Source organism: Brassica napus, chromosome C1 (assembly GCF_020379485.1).
Source record: "Brassica napus cultivar Da-Ae chromosome C1, Da-Ae, whole genome shotgun sequence".
In the NCBI taxonomy this organism is placed as follows: Eukaryota; Viridiplantae; Streptophyta; class Magnoliopsida; order Brassicales; family Brassicaceae; genus Brassica; species Brassica napus.
Window position 1 is genome coordinate 49,782,568 of NC_063444.1, and position 16,506 is coordinate 49,799,073.

The 16,506-nt window shown below is 37.1% G+C and overlaps 5 protein-coding genes across 9 annotated transcripts; all 5 read right to left on the reverse strand.

The window, feature by feature from the left end:
* Positions 1 to 151: 151 nt before the first annotated feature.
* On the reverse strand, positions 152 to 5,196 carry LOC106427971 (heat shock protein 90-6, mitochondrial). 2 transcript variants are annotated; one of them, XM_022689614.2, is made up of 20 exons: positions 4,865 to 5,196; positions 4,536 to 4,739; positions 4,170 to 4,243; positions 3,952 to 4,077; positions 3,757 to 3,850; positions 3,588 to 3,671; positions 3,349 to 3,492; positions 3,133 to 3,246; positions 2,947 to 3,006; positions 2,737 to 2,811; positions 2,546 to 2,650; positions 2,247 to 2,387; positions 2,065 to 2,157; positions 1,877 to 1,954; positions 1,485 to 1,739; positions 1,296 to 1,398; positions 1,027 to 1,201; positions 834 to 939; positions 664 to 753; positions 152 to 565 (listed from the first exon to the last, which is right to left on the reverse strand). In XM_022689614.2, the coding sequence occupies exons 1-20, from the start codon at positions 4,976 to 4,978 to the stop codon at positions 392 to 394; spliced, it is 2,409 nt and encodes an 802-aa protein (XP_022545335.2). In that variant the 5' UTR covers positions 4,979 to 5,196; the 3' UTR covers positions 152 to 391. The 2 variants fall into 2 exon arrangements, with proteins under 2 accessions (XP_022545335.2, XP_048600803.1); XM_048744846.1 differs by having other exon boundaries at positions 4,536 to 4,730; positions 4,865 to 5,041.
* Positions 5,197 to 5,794: 598 nt separating this feature from the next.
* Positions 5,795 to 7,715, reverse strand: LOC111213999. 3 transcript variants are annotated; one of them, XM_048744849.1, is made up of 4 exons: positions 7,200 to 7,715; positions 7,037 to 7,113; positions 6,212 to 6,404; positions 5,795 to 6,131 (listed from the first exon to the last, which is right to left on the reverse strand). In XM_048744849.1, exons 2-4 carry the CDS (start codon positions 7,097 to 7,099, stop codon positions 6,001 to 6,003), a joined length of 387 nt encoding a protein of 128 aa, XP_048600806.1. In that variant the 5' UTR covers positions 7,100 to 7,113; positions 7,200 to 7,715; the 3' UTR covers positions 5,795 to 6,000. The 3 variants fall into 3 exon arrangements, with proteins under 3 accessions (XP_048600806.1, XP_048600805.1, XP_048600804.1); XM_048744848.1 differs by having other exon boundaries at positions 7,240 to 7,546; XM_048744847.1 differs by lacking the exon at positions 7,200 to 7,715 and having other exon boundaries at positions 7,037 to 7,144.
* A 2,462-nt stretch (positions 7,716 to 10,177) lies between these two features.
* LOC106427881 (exosome complex component RRP42) lies at positions 10,178 to 12,096 on the reverse strand. 2 transcript variants are annotated; one of them, XM_013868599.3, is made up of 8 exons: positions 11,922 to 12,096; positions 11,685 to 11,815; positions 11,548 to 11,604; positions 11,363 to 11,455; positions 11,185 to 11,263; positions 10,983 to 11,107; positions 10,704 to 10,847; positions 10,178 to 10,613 (listed from the first exon to the last, which is right to left on the reverse strand). In XM_013868599.3, exons 2-8 carry the CDS (start codon positions 11,808 to 11,810, stop codon positions 10,371 to 10,373), a joined length of 867 nt encoding a protein of 288 aa, XP_013724053.1. In that variant the 5' UTR covers positions 11,811 to 11,815; positions 11,922 to 12,096; the 3' UTR covers positions 10,178 to 10,370. The 2 variants fall into 2 exon arrangements, with proteins under 2 accessions (XP_013724053.1, XP_013724054.1); XM_013868600.3 differs by having other exon boundaries at positions 11,685 to 11,812; positions 11,922 to 12,068.
* Positions 12,097 to 12,235: 139 nt separating this feature from the next.
* LOC106427896 lies at positions 12,236 to 14,636 on the reverse strand. Its single transcript, XM_013868614.3, has one exon. The coding sequence runs from the start codon at positions 14,308 to 14,310 to the stop codon at positions 12,772 to 12,774; it is 1,539 nt and encodes a 512-aa protein (XP_013724068.1). The 5' UTR covers positions 14,311 to 14,636; the 3' UTR covers positions 12,236 to 12,771.
* Positions 14,637 to 14,846: 210 nt separating this feature from the next.
* LOC106427873 (transmembrane emp24 domain-containing protein p24beta2) lies at positions 14,847 to 16,340 on the reverse strand. Its single transcript, XM_013868590.3, has 5 exons — positions 16,205 to 16,340; positions 15,903 to 16,100; positions 15,354 to 15,540; positions 15,176 to 15,283; positions 14,847 to 15,091 (listed from the first exon to the last, which is right to left on the reverse strand). Exons 2-5 carry the CDS (start codon positions 16,098 to 16,100, stop codon positions 14,958 to 14,960), a joined length of 627 nt encoding a protein of 208 aa, XP_013724044.1. The 5' UTR covers positions 16,205 to 16,340; the 3' UTR covers positions 14,847 to 14,957.
* Positions 16,341 to 16,506: the final 166 nt, after the last annotated feature.

Consider the following 16,506-nt stretch of genomic DNA (forward strand, 5'->3'; position numbering starts at 1 on the left):
GACTTTTTGAGCGCGATGTATCTTCCCAACGCTTACGTCGGGCCCCCGTCTCAAACCAATCCATTTCATACGCTAACAACGCCCCTGTATTTAATTTAATATCACTAGGAAGTCCCAAATAGTTCTAATATTGCGCAATTAAACCCCAAAATAACGAATCTTATAAGGTTTTTTTTTTTTGAACACATACGAATCTTATAAGTTATAACATCCAACCGAGGAGTTAACACAAACAAGCTCAACGTTCTCAGTATGTCCAACATAGCTAGAGAATATTATTGATGTAGCTAAATTCAAAATCATGGGGTTCTACTTATGATGTTGCTATAATAAAAGAAGAAAATAACTTGAGAATTGTAGCAGGACGTGGATATTATTAGTAGACTTCTGTTCATTTCTTCCCATCCACTTCAACTGGTTCAACGACTTCAGCTTCCAACAGCTCTGCGTTGTGAGATTGTGCCATATGCTGCTGCGGCTGGGCCTCGGGGCTTGACCATTTCCCGGAGAGAGCAGTATCCATCATCTCATATATCTTTCCGCCGAGCTCTGCTGGATTCTCGGGCTGTACGTATTCAGAAACAACAACCAATGTTTTACCAACCTCAGTTTAAAGAAAGAGAAGGAAACAAGTGTTGATATAGACTGCACGTAGAGGCTTACCGTGAACCCACTAGACACTAGCGCTGCATCATACATAAGATCTATGGCTTTCATCGCATCTTCATCATTTGGGTTACTCTTGTAAGCAGCCTGTAAAAAAACAGGTCAATATTGAAAACGTCCATTAAATTTATTCTGATAGCCAAGAAGGTTAAATGATGAATGATTACATTTATGTTCTTGATGATCGAGTGGTCAGGATTGATCTCAAACACTCTTCTCCCTTTCATGAACTCGAGGCTTGTTGTGTCACCAGCTGACTGCGCCTTCATTAGCCTGTCCAGATATATTCTCTGTTAGTTCACCAGGAAAGAAACAATGGGATAAAACAAGTTCTCACTAAATAAAAAGGTTAGAACTTACCTCTCCATATTGGCTGACCAACCAAATTTACCAGATACAAGAACACATGGCGATGAACTGAGACGGCTCGAAATTTGAACACTGGCAACCTTATCGCCCAATCGTTTCTTTATCCAATCACAAGTCTGCCCAAACTCCTTTTTCGCAGCTGCCTCTTTCTCCTCATTCTTGTCACCTGTCAATACAAGATCACAACAGGAAAGTGTTATTATGCAATTAAGTGGGATTAACGAACATCATAAATCAAGGGAATTGCATCCAACACTTGCCTAAGTCTAAGTCTTCCTTGCTGATGTCGATAAAGTCCTTATCCTTGTAAGATTTCAAGCTCTGTATGGCAACTTCATCAATGGGTTCAACCAGATATAGTACCTATAATCACACAACACAGAATATCAATCACCTATTAATCTCAGACTCAATAGAATAAATATTTGCAAGGAGGTAAGAAGTGTTACCTCAAGCTCCTTCTCCAGAAGCTTCTCGAGGAAAGGAGCATTCTTAGCACTTGTAATGCTGTCGGAAGCAACGTAATATATAGCTTTTTGTTCAGCCTTCATATTCTCGACGTATTCATCCAAACTGATCATGTCATTCTCACTCTGGGAGGAGAAGAATCGAAGCAATGGAGCTAGACGCTTATGGTTCTCACGGTCCTCGATGCAGCCTAGTTTTAGATGTTTGCCGAAATTATCCCAAAACTTCTCATAGTCCTGTGTTAAGTAAACAGTGTAACGGTGTCATTCTCACTCGTCAGGAAAATCATCACCAGAACATAGCAGTGATTAGTAACGGGACGAAAAAAGGAGATCAAATATAAGTAGAAGGGATCAAGAGTTCTGATGCATACTTCTCTATTTTCACTCAAGGAAATCCCCAAAATCATATCAAAAGCTTTCTTCACCAGACGTTTCTTCATGATCCTCACCTTTAAGACAATACAAAAACGTAAGCATAACAATACAACAACACTTAAACCAAACCAAAACAGAACATATATGTTCAAGGCTTTGCATAAAAATGAATATTAGCACTTACAATGCGACTTTCTTGAAGAATTTCACGGGAAACATTAAGTGGGAGATCGTGTGAGTCCACAACACCCTTAATGAAGCTCAGGTACCGAGGAAACTGTTCAAACAGCACAAATGAATTGGATATCAATACAAAATAGAAAGACAGGTTTCTTGATAGACCACACCAACAGAAACTATTCTCACCAGCTCCCCGTCAAAATCATCTGAAATGAAAACTCGTTTTACATAGAGCCTTATGTTTTTTGTTTTTTGATTAACCACGTCATCCTTCCCCATTGGTGAGACAGGTGGCACGTAAAGGATTGACCTAAACTCGACCTCACCCTACAATAAAGGCATTATCGGTAAGAGAATTTAAAAACAATCCATCAATACTGGATCAACGTGGTGTCAACATTTTCAACAGATACAACACATAATCTCTTTCGGTTGTTTGATGGAGATGTGCTATTTCAACAGATGTTTCCCCCTGAAGAACGTACCTCTGTTGTGAAGTGGGATGATGCCAATGGGTCCAAATACTCGTTGAAAGTCTTTCTGTAAAACTCATTGTACTCCTCTGTAGTCACCTCCTTAGAGTTCCGGAGCTGCAATAAAGAGAAGAGAAAAACTCGTAAAATGATTCCATATTTATCATTCTGAGTACCCACAAGACACATTGAGCGGTCCTTACCCAAATTGGTTGCGTCTCATTAGTCAGTTCCCAGTCCCAGTATCTCTCAACGACCTTCTTTGTCTTCTTTTTTCTCTGTTATAAGTGAAAAGAACATGAACTCTTAGCCAACTATCCTTGCACATCTAGTTATTCTCTGATTCTGATCGGAATATTTGTTTGATGCTGATCAAGACAACTCTAAGAAGAGGAAAAGAAAAACAAGTATACCTCAGCCTGGTCGTCCTGGTTATCTTGTTTTGACTCAGCTGAATCATCATCAACTTCAACCTGTATAAGAGAGAACCACGCATGCAAAAGGATATTAATTGCCTTCAGCGCATTCCCTTGTAGCTGAGCAACTTGGGCATTTATGCGATATTCAAGTTTAGATATATGCCATCGCTTTGATCATACCTCTTTTGTGTATCCCTTTTCCTGCCACGTGTATATAGGGAAAGAAACAAACTGAGAATAGTTTTTCACGAGCTTCTGAACCCGCTCTGGATCTGCAAATCCTTTGTAATCCGGCTACATTAGGCACCACAAAAAAACAACGAGTTGGTTTAGGATGTAGGGTTGACAGAACAAATATTCAGTTGAGCTACAAAAGAATACCAAAGCATTACGAACCTTAAGATGCAAAGTAATACGTGTTCCTCTAGGAATGATTAACTGGGGATCAGTCTCTTCCTTAATGGTATAACTGCTTGAGCCTTCTTCTCCTTCCCATACATATTGCTTATCAGACTTTGGGCTCTTCGTCGACACAGTGACCTTCAAAATATAGAGAAGTGACACATTACTCAGCTGGTGGAGAGGTGAGCATATAAATGATCAGAGTACACAGAGATCTCAGTAAAAGAAGTTACCCGATCAGCAACCAAGAACGCTGAATAGAACCCCACACCGAATTGACCAATTAAGTTGTTGTCACCACCTGCATCCTTGTTATCCTGAAATTATCAAAAAAAAATGCTTAGTTGTTTATGATTCCCAGATAAGATTGGGAAATAGTAGAATCAGAAAAACCAGTAGGACCTTTAAAGCTGTTAAGAACTTGGCAGTTCCACTCTGCGCGATAGTCCCAAGGCAGTCAACTAGTTCTTGTCTTGTCATACCGATACCTGAATCACTGAGAAAGTGAAAAAGCACAGACAACGTGTTAACCCCCTACTCACCAGTGCTCTATACGAAATTTATATTTTCAAAGCAAAAAAATCTATTATGACTTACGTGAGGGTTATTACTCCATTCTCCTTGTCTGCATAGATGCGTATATCAAGATCAGCAGCATCCTTTGAAAGATCAGGGTCTGTAACGCTCAAATAACGCAACTTATCCAATGCGTCACTAGCATTGCTGTTGGATAACAAATAGAGGTTTACTGTTAAAAACGAACATAAGGAACTCAATTATCAAAACACTCAAATATAAATCAGGACAAAGGATACCTGATAAGCTCCCGAAGAAACACCTCCTTGTTACTGTACAGACTGTTAACGATGAGGTCCATGAGGCGACTAACCTGCCATTTGTATTCAAACATGAGTAACACACAGAACTTATCACCAAACAAAACGTCAACTAAACAAAAATTCTAACCAAACACGAGTAAAACACAGACTTGATCAAAAACATAAAGCCAACTAAACAAAAATGCTAACTGCTGTTTGTATCTAACATGAGTTACACAGAATTGATCACAAACATAAAGTCAACCAAACAAAAGTGCTAACCTCCCGTTTGTATTAAACAAGAGCCAAAAAAAAAAGTTATCACATAACAAAAGTCAACTAAACAAAAAAAAAAGAACGTACTTCAGCTTGATATTCATATTTCTCAACCGGAGGAGGAGGAGGAGCCTGAGAGGAAGAGTCTGAAGCTGCAGCGCTGGATTCGTTCCGGTATCCCATAAACCAATTAGCTTTCATGTTCAAATGAGCCAAGGACTCACTTCTCCTACACTTTCCATTGGTTAAAGACGAGTACCATCTCGATTCTGCCTCACCTCTCTTCGCATCCTAATACAGATGTAATCCAATTAGCTAATAGCCAAATTTGGCAGTGTGATCCAATCACATGATCATACGGAAGCCAATTGGGGATTCAGATTCAGGAAACGAAGGGGATTGAGTGAGGATGATACCGTGGAAGATGGGGAAGAGCGGTGAATCGAAGTCCCTGCGGCGGCGGCGACGCGGAAGCTTCTGTCGCCGGAGCGAAGGAGAGTAGAGACGGAACGCTTCGAGAGCCTGAGCATAGTCGCAGCCTTTCGATATTGGTAGCACTGAGCAAAGAAGAAACGATTGGCGGAGGAAAGAAGGTTTTAGTAGGGTTTTTGAGCTAAAGGCGAAGTTTCTCGATGTGAATTGGTCTAATTACGGTTTAGGGATAGTTACAATCGAACCCGGTACGACTGTGAACCGGGATGGAGTTTTCTTTTTTTCAATACCCGAACAAATAGCTAACGATATGCTTTGGACAAGTATTGCCTCGCAACGTCAGGAGTCATAAATGGGCATCGTCGTGATGACCGGCCCCCCTCCTATGTTTGTCGTTTTGTTGTCCATAACCAATCATCATGTAACTGCTGACAATCGGTTTATTTTTCTTTCCAGAACTAAGAAATTTTAATGTATTATGGATCCTTTGGGTCGAGTAGTCATTTTTTATTGCTCTCTTCAATATCATCAGGCATAGCAGATGAGGAATGATGGAGAATGTGATGATCTTCTAAGAATGAAGGTAAGGCGGACTCGATGAAGAGATCATCACTCATCCAAGAGGATAATAAAAGTGATAATCTCCAAACAAGAAACATGAAATGAGCTATATGCCAAAACATGTCTCATCTCCATGATATTTCTCGGAACATTTGGACCAAGTGAATGTATATACTAACTTTGTTGACGTTATTTCTGAAAAAGTGTTAATGCGCTGATAATTCGGTGATAACCTAAATAATTTCATTAGCGTCCAAACATGTTAATCAACTGACTGGAGAGAGAGAGCATATTGTATAAACAAATGACTACTTCGTATTAGTTGTCGCACAGCATATTTTGCACAATCCATATGAGTAGTAAACATTTGAGAGCAAGCTTTGTATACACCAATGTTTTTTTCCTACTTGCAAGATTTTACCAAAGCCAAACAGCATTTTGGCTGTCTTCCTAGTGCATATGTGGCTTTTTATCTCCAAAAACAAACACAAACCAAGAAAAAAAAGGAAAAGAAGAGAGACAAGAACGTACATAAACATCCAAAGTGTAATATCAACTGTCAAGATTCAAGCTTTAAAGATACAACTCGAGACTGTCGGTTGCGCTTAGCCGCCTTAACAAAGACTACCGATAGACAAGACGGTGCCCACCATGGCCGTCGAACTCTCTGCTCACCTTTCAAGCAAGCCACTGGTCAAACAAACACATTTCTTTTCCTTCAGTCAAAAAATTTCTTTAGCAACTTTAAGCCGAGGATAGAGAAAAAGAACCTTTAATCCTTCTGAGTTCTTTACAGAGGGTGATGAAGTCTCCCCACTTCATGTGATGCCTCCTAATGAAGTGAAGGATCTGTTCGGTTGTAAACACAGACATGCTTTCTAGATATTCTCCATTGACGCCGTTTTCTTTGAAAATCAGGCGGTAGCTTCCAAGGTTTATCTCCTCAAGCCAAGATCCAACATCCTATAGAATAAAAAAAAACAAAAAATCTTCTCATCTACAAGTAGCTGCTCCGTGGACATAGAGCACAGACTAAAAAATCAATAGCAGTAGCATTAGAATGGAACTAAACCAATATATAAGTGGACTAATCCCATCTCTATCTCAAGAAACTAAGGCACATGTTTATCTTCAGTTTGCCATCAACTAAGCTCTATCCAGCATTCATCCTTTCCAGGAGTTTTCTCTTTTGATTGAAGAGCAAATTAGCAAGTGAACATCACTGCACACACAAGTCAGTGATGCCCCCCCTGAGGTAAAACCATTCCCGAGTAAATCCACATCAACATATACATATCCCACAGATTAGATGAGCATTTGAGTTCGGTCGATAATTAGAAGAGGTGTAGCGATTTGGAGGTTATTGCAATCAATGGTTACTCTCCTAAGGTAAAAAAGATTTGTTCTTTCAATAAACCACCAGAAACACAAGAAGAGAGACTAAACAAACATGTCCTAGTTCTTAAGAATCATCATTGGATCCAACAACAACAACAACAACAACAACCCTTAAGGTAAACTATAGTGTCATACCTGGAAGAGATCATAACAGCGTAAATTGTCTGAATAACACACAGATCAAAATTAGGAAATACCTCAACAGTCCATATGAAGAAATCAAGAGGCTCGGGTGGATGATGATGATCTCTGCTGCTCATCGTCGTCGTCTCCTCTGCACAAAAGTCCCAATACAATTCGATCATTTTAGTTTACATGAAAAGCAAAACATCAAATCAAAAAAAAAAAAAGGAAAATCACCAATTCGCTATCCGATTAGAAAGAAAGCACGAAGCTTTACCGAGGAGACAGCTGTTAAAGATCCGAAATTTAAGCTTCGATTTTTTTGAGAGTGAACTTCTCGGGATCACCAAAACGGAGAAGGGGTCGAGACTCAGCCTACTTTGCAGTGCAAAATGAGGATTTTTAGGGTTTCAATAGAGAGAGAGAGAGAGAGAGAGAGGAGATGATGATAGGTTTGGGGACTAATGGGACCATAAGCAAAAACTCCACGCGCCTCTTCGACAACTACGCGCCACCGTCTCTCCGTCGTATCTTTCCCCCTTTTTGATGAGCTAGTAATTGCAAGAATAATTAAATTTGATTAAATCACAATTTGTTATGTACAGAAAAACAATTAAATTTGATTTAAAAAATCACAATTTGTTGTGTAGTTAAACGTGGTATTATTAGCAAATGACAAAGTAGCAAGTGACACTGTATCTGGTTTGCTTCTCAGATTATAAAGGTTCCATTCTTTTCTTCGGTATGGAACACAAAATAAACTTAGTGGACATTAAGAAATGAAAAATATATAATTCATAAACTTTTTTCAAACCAATTTAATTAGTACTATTTTCCTTTTCCAGTTCAGCTTATATCATGCTATTTAATTATTAGTATAATTATCTTTATATTTTCTCAAAATTTCATTATATTTTGCTAATATTTAGTAAAATTATATCTAAAAAATATTTAAGTTTTACAAAAAATATTTTATATACATTGAATAATATAATAAAAATAATATAAAAGTTAAATTTCAAAATTTTAATTATTACACCACCAACGAATTGTAATCAGTTTTGTAAATTATTAATTTATCATCCTCTAGAAATTGGATGTGATCTGATCTTGTTCCAACAAATTATAGCATTTGTCTTGGAGTTCTATTACTTTTTCTTAGTAATTCGAATCAGAGGCAACGACCACCACCGTGGATAGAGAACGATTGTCTCCAATCCATGTATCGAACATTTTTAATCGCCATATCTGCTCGTTTGTATTTGATCACATTTTCACTTTCTCAAAGTTGCTTTTAAAGCCCATATGTTTTGCATGGATCCCGTGGATTTCAATGCTATTATCCTTTGTGCCAGAAAGCTTCTGATTTGAGCTGCCACTGTACTAGTTTGCGAAACTTTGATAGTGCAGTTTTCCACATCCCATACCACAAGTCTGGGACGATCTCTATATTAAAGAATGAGTATATTCTCTTGTATATTATACATATATTTCAATAGATACCTATGTAAATCTCTCAAATCTTTAAACAATAATGACTTTATATGAAAACGTAATGAGAACTATTCCAATAAAAAAATTCTATCTACTTTCATGGTATCAAAGCGAGTGATCTCATGAACCAATCATTTTGTTTCTTCTTCTATTCTACCTCATGTTTATCCTTATTACTTACTTAATGAATGAATATCATATGTTAGAGGTGCTCTAAGACTACGTACAATAGTTTACAAATTCAACACCCAATTTTTTTTCTTTTAATATTCTACATCATCTTCTTTTTTGTCCACATATTAATTCAACATCCACTTTACTTTAACTTTTACATGATACAATGGTTTTGTTAATAAAATTCAACACCATAAACTCTATTTTATTTAAAACGTTTTAAAATATAAAAGTTATTGTAAATAGTTGTTGTAAAGAAAATCGAACTACAATTTACTTAGAACTACTAACAAATTATATTCAAAATATTATTTGTTCTGTATCTAAATCAAATGAAACAAATTTCTATTTATACAATATGAAAAAATAAAAAATCTAGTTACAAGATAAAAATTAAGATTATTTACTATATAAAAATTCATTACAAACAATTAGAGTGAAAAAATATAAAAATAGAAGTAGCCAATAACGTAACAACATTTGTCATCGTCTCTTTCTGTTTAGATTATTCACATGTTAATAAACTCAACATAAATTACTCCAACTCACTTTCAACACTCTTATAATTCAACAATTGAATTTTCTTTTCAACATATGAATTTTGTTTTCAACAAATGAATTTTGTTTTCAACAAATTGAATTTTGTTTTCAACAACTTCATTGTGGATGGTCTAAGAGCATTTCCAACATCACCTTATTTTTCACTTTAAAATAGAATTTAAAGTAGTTTGAAGTAAAAATGTTTTAATGGTATTTTATTTTTAACACTATATAATAGAGTAACAAGTATGTTAATTCTTAAAATAGCGTAATTCATTTGATTTTTGTTCATCATTTTATTTTTCACTATTAAACATAGTACTATTGGATATAATCCAATTTTATTATAGAATTAATATATTTTGAATAATAAAAGAAAATGAAGATGGTCTAACTGAAACTCTGGTTTTTTGTCTCTTACTCCACGCGCTTCTCCACCATGACGTGCTACTGCCTCTCCAATTTTTGTTTGCGTTTGTGGCAAGTGACACTGTACCTGGTTGCCTCTGAATGGGACAGAAAAAAGTGAACTTAGTCGAAATGAAAAAAATATAAATTTCATAAGCTTTTTCAAACCAATTTAATTAGTACTCTTTTTATTTTCCAATTCAGCTTATACCATGCAAATTACTATTATGCTATTTAATTAAAATGAAGCTAAGAAGAAAAAGGTAAGTAAACTGTGGAGGTTTGGAGAGAACAGTGAACTTAAATGTTTCAAAGTCATTGCCAATCCATAATCTGAGGTACACGTGATCAGTGGTCATACTATATAAAGATAATTTGACCATTGGGTTTCATCATGGACCACACACAAATCTTCTCTTCTTTCCAAGTCCATAGATCTATTTGCTGACCTCATCTCCCTTCTCAATCTCTCCTCCCAAAATATATCACAATCTCTCATGTAACTTGTTCTGTTTGTTTCTCACTTTAAACAAAGATCCATAATCAATGGAGTCAAAAGAAGTAAAAGCACATAGCCACAGTTTTTAACACAAAGCATGTAGCATTAGAACACATGGAAGATTGTTTTGATTAAGCTAATTTGTTCTGACTTCAAAGGCACATAGTTTTTTTTTTCCTTGGGAGTTTGCAAACGTTTAACTTAGATACAAATACGATTGATTCAAACAATGGTCGTCGTTGCACACATATCTTAAACGTTTGAGTTAAAGAAACTCAAAAAGGATTGCAAAGTCAAGACTCATCGTCTTCACAGGCCTCTGCAGCTGAAATCTTAGAATCAAGATTGTTCATCAGAGTCTCTGACACATGCTTGGCCACAGAGATCATGTCAAGTATGACGCTCGGGTCTAAACCACACCCGCCTCTTTTGGTTAACCCACAGATATGTCCCCCACGGTTCACGGATATAGAAACAGCTGAGCTCATCTGAGACTCCTCTTCCGCTGTCGCATCAACTATGTAATGATTCCCCACCTGATAAAACCAAAAGACACGAGCATTTATATGAATGTTAAGTAAACTTCACTTAAGAAGATGTAATGTTGTGATTCAGGCTATGCTTACTTTAGTTAACGTGACTATGACTGGGACACTGGAAGTATCAAACTGTTGATACTCTTCGTCGCTGATGTCAATCTCTGGTTGCTCATCATCCGCCACTTCAGCTGAAACTTGGACTTTTGGTATAGCTGTATTCGTTAAAGCAGCCTGCAGGGAAAGCATTAGTCAACAAGTGCACTAAACTATCAATTTGCAACATATCTTAAAACTACAAAACCAACTAAAAGACAAATAGACTGAACCAATCTACAATCAACTTAAACAAAAGACCCTTTCTATTACCTTGATGGCAGCACCAAGTGCATCCAATAGATTCCCATCTGAACTAATGACAAGGCCATCTATGTAAAGGTCCCAGCAGACTCTTCCTTCTTTGATCAAAAGCGAAGATAAATTTATACCAGCTCCTGTAACCAAAATTGCTATGAACATTACAAGCTGAAAACATAACAATATGCAGTTTAGAAAGAACATGATTGCAAACCTGCTCCACTTTTGCCACCAAGAAGACATATCTGAAGAGCCAAAGCAAGCTCAGAAGACAACTCCTCACCACCTCTCCCCTGAGTAACAGCAAGTTACAAAGTATTAGAGACTTTAAGACCATAAAGGTTGAGACTTTGAAGACAAAAGTGATGAATATGATATGCCAAAATGCTCACCCCAAATGTAGGTTCTGCTGTTGGACTGCAATCAATGAAAACAGCAACCTTTCCTTTATCAGGTTGAAGTGAACTTGGCCTCCCAATCTCAGCCTGTAGTCACACAAGATCACTGCCTTAACATTCATAGTAACACTTCTCAGTCAACATGACATTGTAGAGAGAGAGAGTAATAAAGGAAGTACCTTTACACTTGCAATGACATCAGTTCCACCTATCCTAACTCTCGCTGAACCATTAGCCTTAGAGCCAAACAAAAAACAGCAAAGAGAGTAGTAAGCAAATCTGTTGAAACATAAGTTTTAGGAGATTATTACATTACCTGCGGAATAACGCCGGTTTCGACGTAGATGTCACGGTAAGTCAATCTTTTCCGACCATCAGTTCGAAGGTCCTGAGCAATCCCACCTTTAATAAACTGTTGCTCCCCAAACGAAACCCCCACCATCACTACTACAAACAGACACAACACAACACAACACAGCTCTGTTTCTGAGTAAAGTAAATAACTTTATACAGCACAGTAAAAAAAGAATGTAACCCACAAAATCTAATTTACCTTCGTTGAGAATTCGATAGAAGACAGCAACTCTGAAGTTCCCCGGCGACGGTAGCGGCAAGTTTGGATTGGTGTTAGGTTAAAAGAAGCAGTGACAGTTGACGGTAGGGTTTAAAGATGGCGTGAAGGTAATTGTTGACTCTTAGTAAGGGTAATTTAGTCATTTAAACTGCAATTACTTTCCTTCACTTCTATTAAAGTCTGATGCTTTTGACCCCAAAAAAAAAAAAGAGTCAAATGCTTATAGCTTCAATATATTAGCCATGTTGTATATAGTAAGTGTGTTGTACAAGAAGATGGTGCTGATGTTGGTTACTGCTTGTTCTCTCTGTTAGTTTAGAAAGCATAACAATCTTGTCTTCTCAGTTTTTTTCTTATTAAATAAGAAAGTTATTTAAATCAACATTCAGAGTTCAAACCCCCAACGCCATCATCCTCAAATCTAATGCCTTTTAACTCAATTAAATTTCATAATCTAGTTCCAGTTTTAGTCTTATGAGATCAACAGTCTGAGACATTGCATCAATAATATTAGATTACTTGTCATCCAACAACAACAACAACAACAAAAGAAACAAGACAATACACTTTTTCAAAACTACATCAACCTGCTTTACTATATCAGATTATTACCCTCCTTTTAACTCAATTAAATTGCATAATCTAGTTTTAGTCTTATGAGAACAAGAGTCTGAGACCTTGCATCAATAATAACAGATTCTTGGAGAACAATAAACTACTCTGAATCATATTGTCATCCAACAACAACTACAAAAGAAACAAGACAATACACTGATTCAAAACAACACCAACCTGCTTATTTAACCCAAAAGATTCACTACACAGCCCCTTATGGTTGCAAGCATTGCTTCTTTTGTCCAAGCTTCTTTTGGTTCTCTGGCAACCAAGGCTTGAAAGAACCAGCACGAGCAACATTCTTCAAGTAGAAGAAAAAACCACGCAGCAACTTCAATCTCGCCTTATCATCACCATTCACACGCTTGTATTCTCTATCGAAATCAGACACTTTCTCAAGATAAGAAGGTGCCAACTCAGAAGTCTCATAATTCTTTACTCTTCCATTTCTCAGTTCTTTACACCGAATCACTGGTTTTTTCTTTGATACATCACCAAAGAGCTTCAACAACTCTCTTTTATCATATGGTTTCTCCAAAGCTTCCATTAGCTCTTTTGTAAACACACAGTTTCTACTCTCGTCCTCTGTACTATCTTTCTCGAGATCAATCACTGTCTTGCTCTTGGACACCACAAAAGGTGTAGTTCTATCTCCACTCAAGAAAGGGGAATCACTAACCATTATATCATCATCATCATCATGAGAACAAGACTCAGTATCTTGCTCAACCTTTACTTTTGCTAATAGATCCTTTTCAGACTGAACAGGAACAGTAGTTGTGGAAGCTTTAAGAGAGTCTACAAGCCATGTGAGGTAGCTCACGTAGTCTTTATCCACAGCTGCTTCATTCTTCTTCTTCCTTGTCCCAACAGAAACTCCTTTGTTGCTTTGTGTCACTGGAACAACCCTTGGAGTCTTGTCTACATCTCTATTTACTTTCTCCACATGAACAACCCTTGAAGTCCCTGCTGCTTTAGTTTCATCAATCTTCTTCTTTCTTCGTTCAGCAACCCTTTTGTCTCTTCTGATGACTTCTTTGGTCCTAAACAAGGGAACATCCTTGTTAACCTTTGGCTCTGACATTTTCTTAGCTTTGCTGTCTTGTTGGATGACTTCTTTGGCTCTAACCAACGGAACATCTCGTGAAGTGTTAACCTTTGTTGCCTCTGACACTTTCCTAGCTTTGTTGTCTCGTTGGGTGGTTTCTTGAGCTCTAACCAACGGGACATCCCTTAAAGTGTCAACCTTTGTTGACTCTGACACTTTCTTAGCTTTGTTGTCTCGTTGGATGACTTCTTTGTCTCTAACCAACGGAACATCCCGTGAAGTCTCAACCTTTGACACTGACACTTTCTTGGCTTTGTTGTCTCGTTGGATGTTTACAAACGGAACAGCCCTTGAAACACTAGCGGACTCAAACTCAGCCATCTTCCTCTTTCTTCGTTCAGAAGCTCTATTGTCACGTTGAATGCTTTCTCTAGTTGTAGCTACCGGAACAGCTCTTGAAGCCTCATCCTCGGACCCAATCTCTTTCCTCTTTCTCTTCTGAGAAACTCTGTTGTTGATTGGTTTCTTTGATCTTTTTGAACCACCAGAAACCTTGAAACCAAGACTACGAGTTTCAGATTCCACATTGTCATCGTCAAAGGGAGGGAGAAAAGTGTTGTCGCCACCACTAAGATGATGATCAAAGAAGAACTTGTACTCATCATCAACCAAGATGAACCTTCTGCATCCTTTATCATTATCCATAACTGCTTTAGGGTTGTTTAAAACAATTTAAAGGAAATTTTGGAGATGGGAGAAGAATATGAAGAGACGGATATAGAGTTATGATACGTCATTTATAACTTTAAAAAGGACCTATAGGAATCCAAGTAATTATATTAATCAGTTTTTACTTCTTAAACATCTTATTGGTTACGTCATTTATAATTATCAATAAATAAATGGCTGAAGAAAGTAAATTCAAGCCAACTACCATCCTAGCTGAGAGAGAGAGGGTAATTGAGTTTCAGAGGTTCCATTAATGGTGTGATCTCATCAATTGATGATAGACCTTTGATCGATGTAATACTATTGCTATTACTATTGTTGAGTTGCTTTCAAGTGTGAGTTCTCCAAAAGTACATGTACTAGTGTTTGTTGACCACACAAGTTATGTATGCAAGAACTTGTCATTTGTTTGTTTTGTAAGATTTTTTTTAAAAGTATCTACAAAATGCAATCCAGTTGTTACACACAGACTATTGATGTCTTATTTATTTGTTTTGATGATATCTTGAAAATGTGAAATCTTTCAGATGAACTACGACTGTAAAAAGAGTTAAAGATTCTGTGGTACATTTTAACTTATGAAGCAAGATAAATACTTAGGGGAAAGCTTCCAAAATTCACTTTTAAACACGAGACATGCCGAGTTTGCGTTCAAACAAGCGACGCAAAAGATAAACTTGGAGGACACTTGCCCCGATCAATGCAAACGACTCGAACAAAGCTTTGTGCACTGCTCTTTTGCTCATGTTCTCGTTCACTACAACAAAACAAGATAAAACCATATTAAACTCTCGCAAAAAAAAAACACACACACAAATAGATCTTATAGAAAGAGAGTTACCAATGGCTTGACGATCGGTCTGAGCCTCTAACCAATGCTGCTCAAACTGAATGTTGTAAAGAGCCTCCTCTAACTTCGATATCTGCTCCATCAACGGAGTGAAATGCTCTACACACACAAAAAAATCATTATCAGCCTAACATAACCGGTACAAAACCAAACAGCAGAGAATCCTCACCGTCCTTTGCGTGCTGATCGTAGTAGGCAAAGTGACCAAGCTGTACATCGAAGTCAATAGTTTCGTGGTAAGGAGACTTGTTAGTGAAACAGAAACGGTAAACCCCTTTCTTCTGGACAACAAAGTCGTGCTTGGCACTAATCTGCTCCCTGAAGTCATGAACTTGTTCCCCTGTTGGCCCATGTATCTGTTTACAAACACACCAATAAATAAAATTGTGTAATCACTATTGGTTACACAAAAATTAAGCATAACAACAACCAAATAAACCCCTAATGGCACAAGATAAAACTCTAAATAAAAAAAATTTCTATATAATATTTTGTGTAATCACTATTGGTTACACAAAATTAAGCATAACAACAACCAAATAAACCCCTAATGGCACAAGATAAAACTCTTAAATAAAATAATTTTCTATATAATATACATGCTAAGAGATTATCTATCTACCAACAACATATATATAGCTAATTCATATTCAACATTGGAGATTCTTAAGCATTTTTTTCTACGATTAACAAGTGTCCAGATGAAATGGAGTCATACCACAAGATCTACACCATCCTCGTTGAAATGCCATTGAGAATCAGACTTGATGACGACGAAAGAGACATGAAGGGTATCTCCTTCGTATTCAGCCTTGTGGGAGAAGCATTCTTCTCTGTCTATCACGAATCTAATCCCTAACGCTGCCTGGAAGCTCCACACGAGCCCTAGGATTAGGATCGTAGCCTTCAAGCTCATCTGCCACAGAACAAAATATTGAATTAATTCAATTAAAAAACGTAATTCAATCGTTAGAATAATCTTTGATTAGGTTTCAATGTTTACGAGGTGATAAGATTTACCTTCAAAATCAGAGAATTGAGAGGAAAAAAAAAACAATGAAGAGTGATAGATCGGAGAAGGAGACGGTGGGGAGAGAGAAAGAGCGAGTTCTTTCAGAATAGGACACGATGTAGCTTGTTTTGACTGAGACCCGACAAGCATAATCAACTGTAAACGACGTCGCTTTAGTTATTTAGTCAGCGAGCTTACGTGGCGCGATGTAATTGGTGGTAAGATACCTTTAAAACCATTTAAATATTGCCACGTCACTAAATACCAATATTAACTCCATTGATTCATACGTTTCTTTGGGGAGAAAAAA

Excerpts from the sequence above, each read along its gene's own strand:
- LOC106427971 (XM_022689614.2), bottom strand. The coding sequence starts at position 4,978 with ATGCTCAGGCTCTCGAAGCGTTCCGTCTCTACTCTCCTTCGCTCCGGC. Across the intron at positions 2,388-2,545 it reads CATCCCACTTCACAACAGAG|GGTGAGGTCGAGTTTAGGTC; the intron begins GTACGTTCTTCA and ends CCTTTATTGTAG. Across the intron at positions 1,740-1,876 it reads CCTTGAGTGAAAATAGAGAA|GACTATGAGAAGTTTTGGGA; the intron begins GTATGCATCAGA and ends TACTTAACACAG.
- LOC106427896 (XM_013868614.3), bottom strand. The coding sequence starts at position 14,310 with ATGGATAATGATAAAGGATGCAGAAGGTTCATCTTGGTTGATGATGAG.
- LOC111213999 (XM_048744847.1), bottom strand. The coding sequence starts at position 7,144 with ATGATCGAATTGTATTGGGACTTTTGTGCAGAGGAGACGACGACGATG. Across the intron at positions 6,405-7,036 it reads TCTTCATATGGACTGTTGAG|GATGTTGGATCTTGGCTTGA; the intron begins GTATTTCCTAAT and ends TTTATTCTATAG. Across the intron at positions 6,132-6,211 it reads AGAACTCAGAAGGATTAAAG|TGGCTTGCTTGAAAGGTGAG; the intron begins GTTCTTTTTCTC and ends TTGTTTGACCAG.
- LOC106427873 (XM_013868590.3), bottom strand. The coding sequence starts at position 16,100 with ATGAGCTTGAAGGCTACGATCCTAATCCTAGGGCTCGTGTGGAGCTTC. Across the intron at positions 15,541-15,902 it reads AGGATGGTGTAGATCTTGTG|ATACATGGGCCAACAGGGGA; the intron begins GTATGACTCCAT and ends GTTTGTAAACAG. Across the intron at positions 15,284-15,353 it reads CGATCAGCACGCAAAGGACG|AGCATTTCACTCCGTTGATG; the intron begins GTGAGGATTCTC and ends TTGTGTGTGTAG.
- LOC106427881 (XM_013868599.3), bottom strand. The coding sequence starts at position 11,810 with ATGGTGGGGGTTTCGTTTGGGGAGCAACAGTTTATTAAAGGTGGGATT. Across the intron at positions 11,605-11,684 it reads AAACCGGCGTTATTCCGCAG|GCTAATGGTTCAGCGAGAGT; the intron begins GTAATGTAATAA and ends TTTGGCTCTAAG. Across the intron at positions 11,108-11,184 it reads TGGTGGCAAAAGTGGAGCAG|GAGCTGGTATAAATTTATCT; the intron begins GTTTGCAATCAT and ends TTTTGGTTACAG.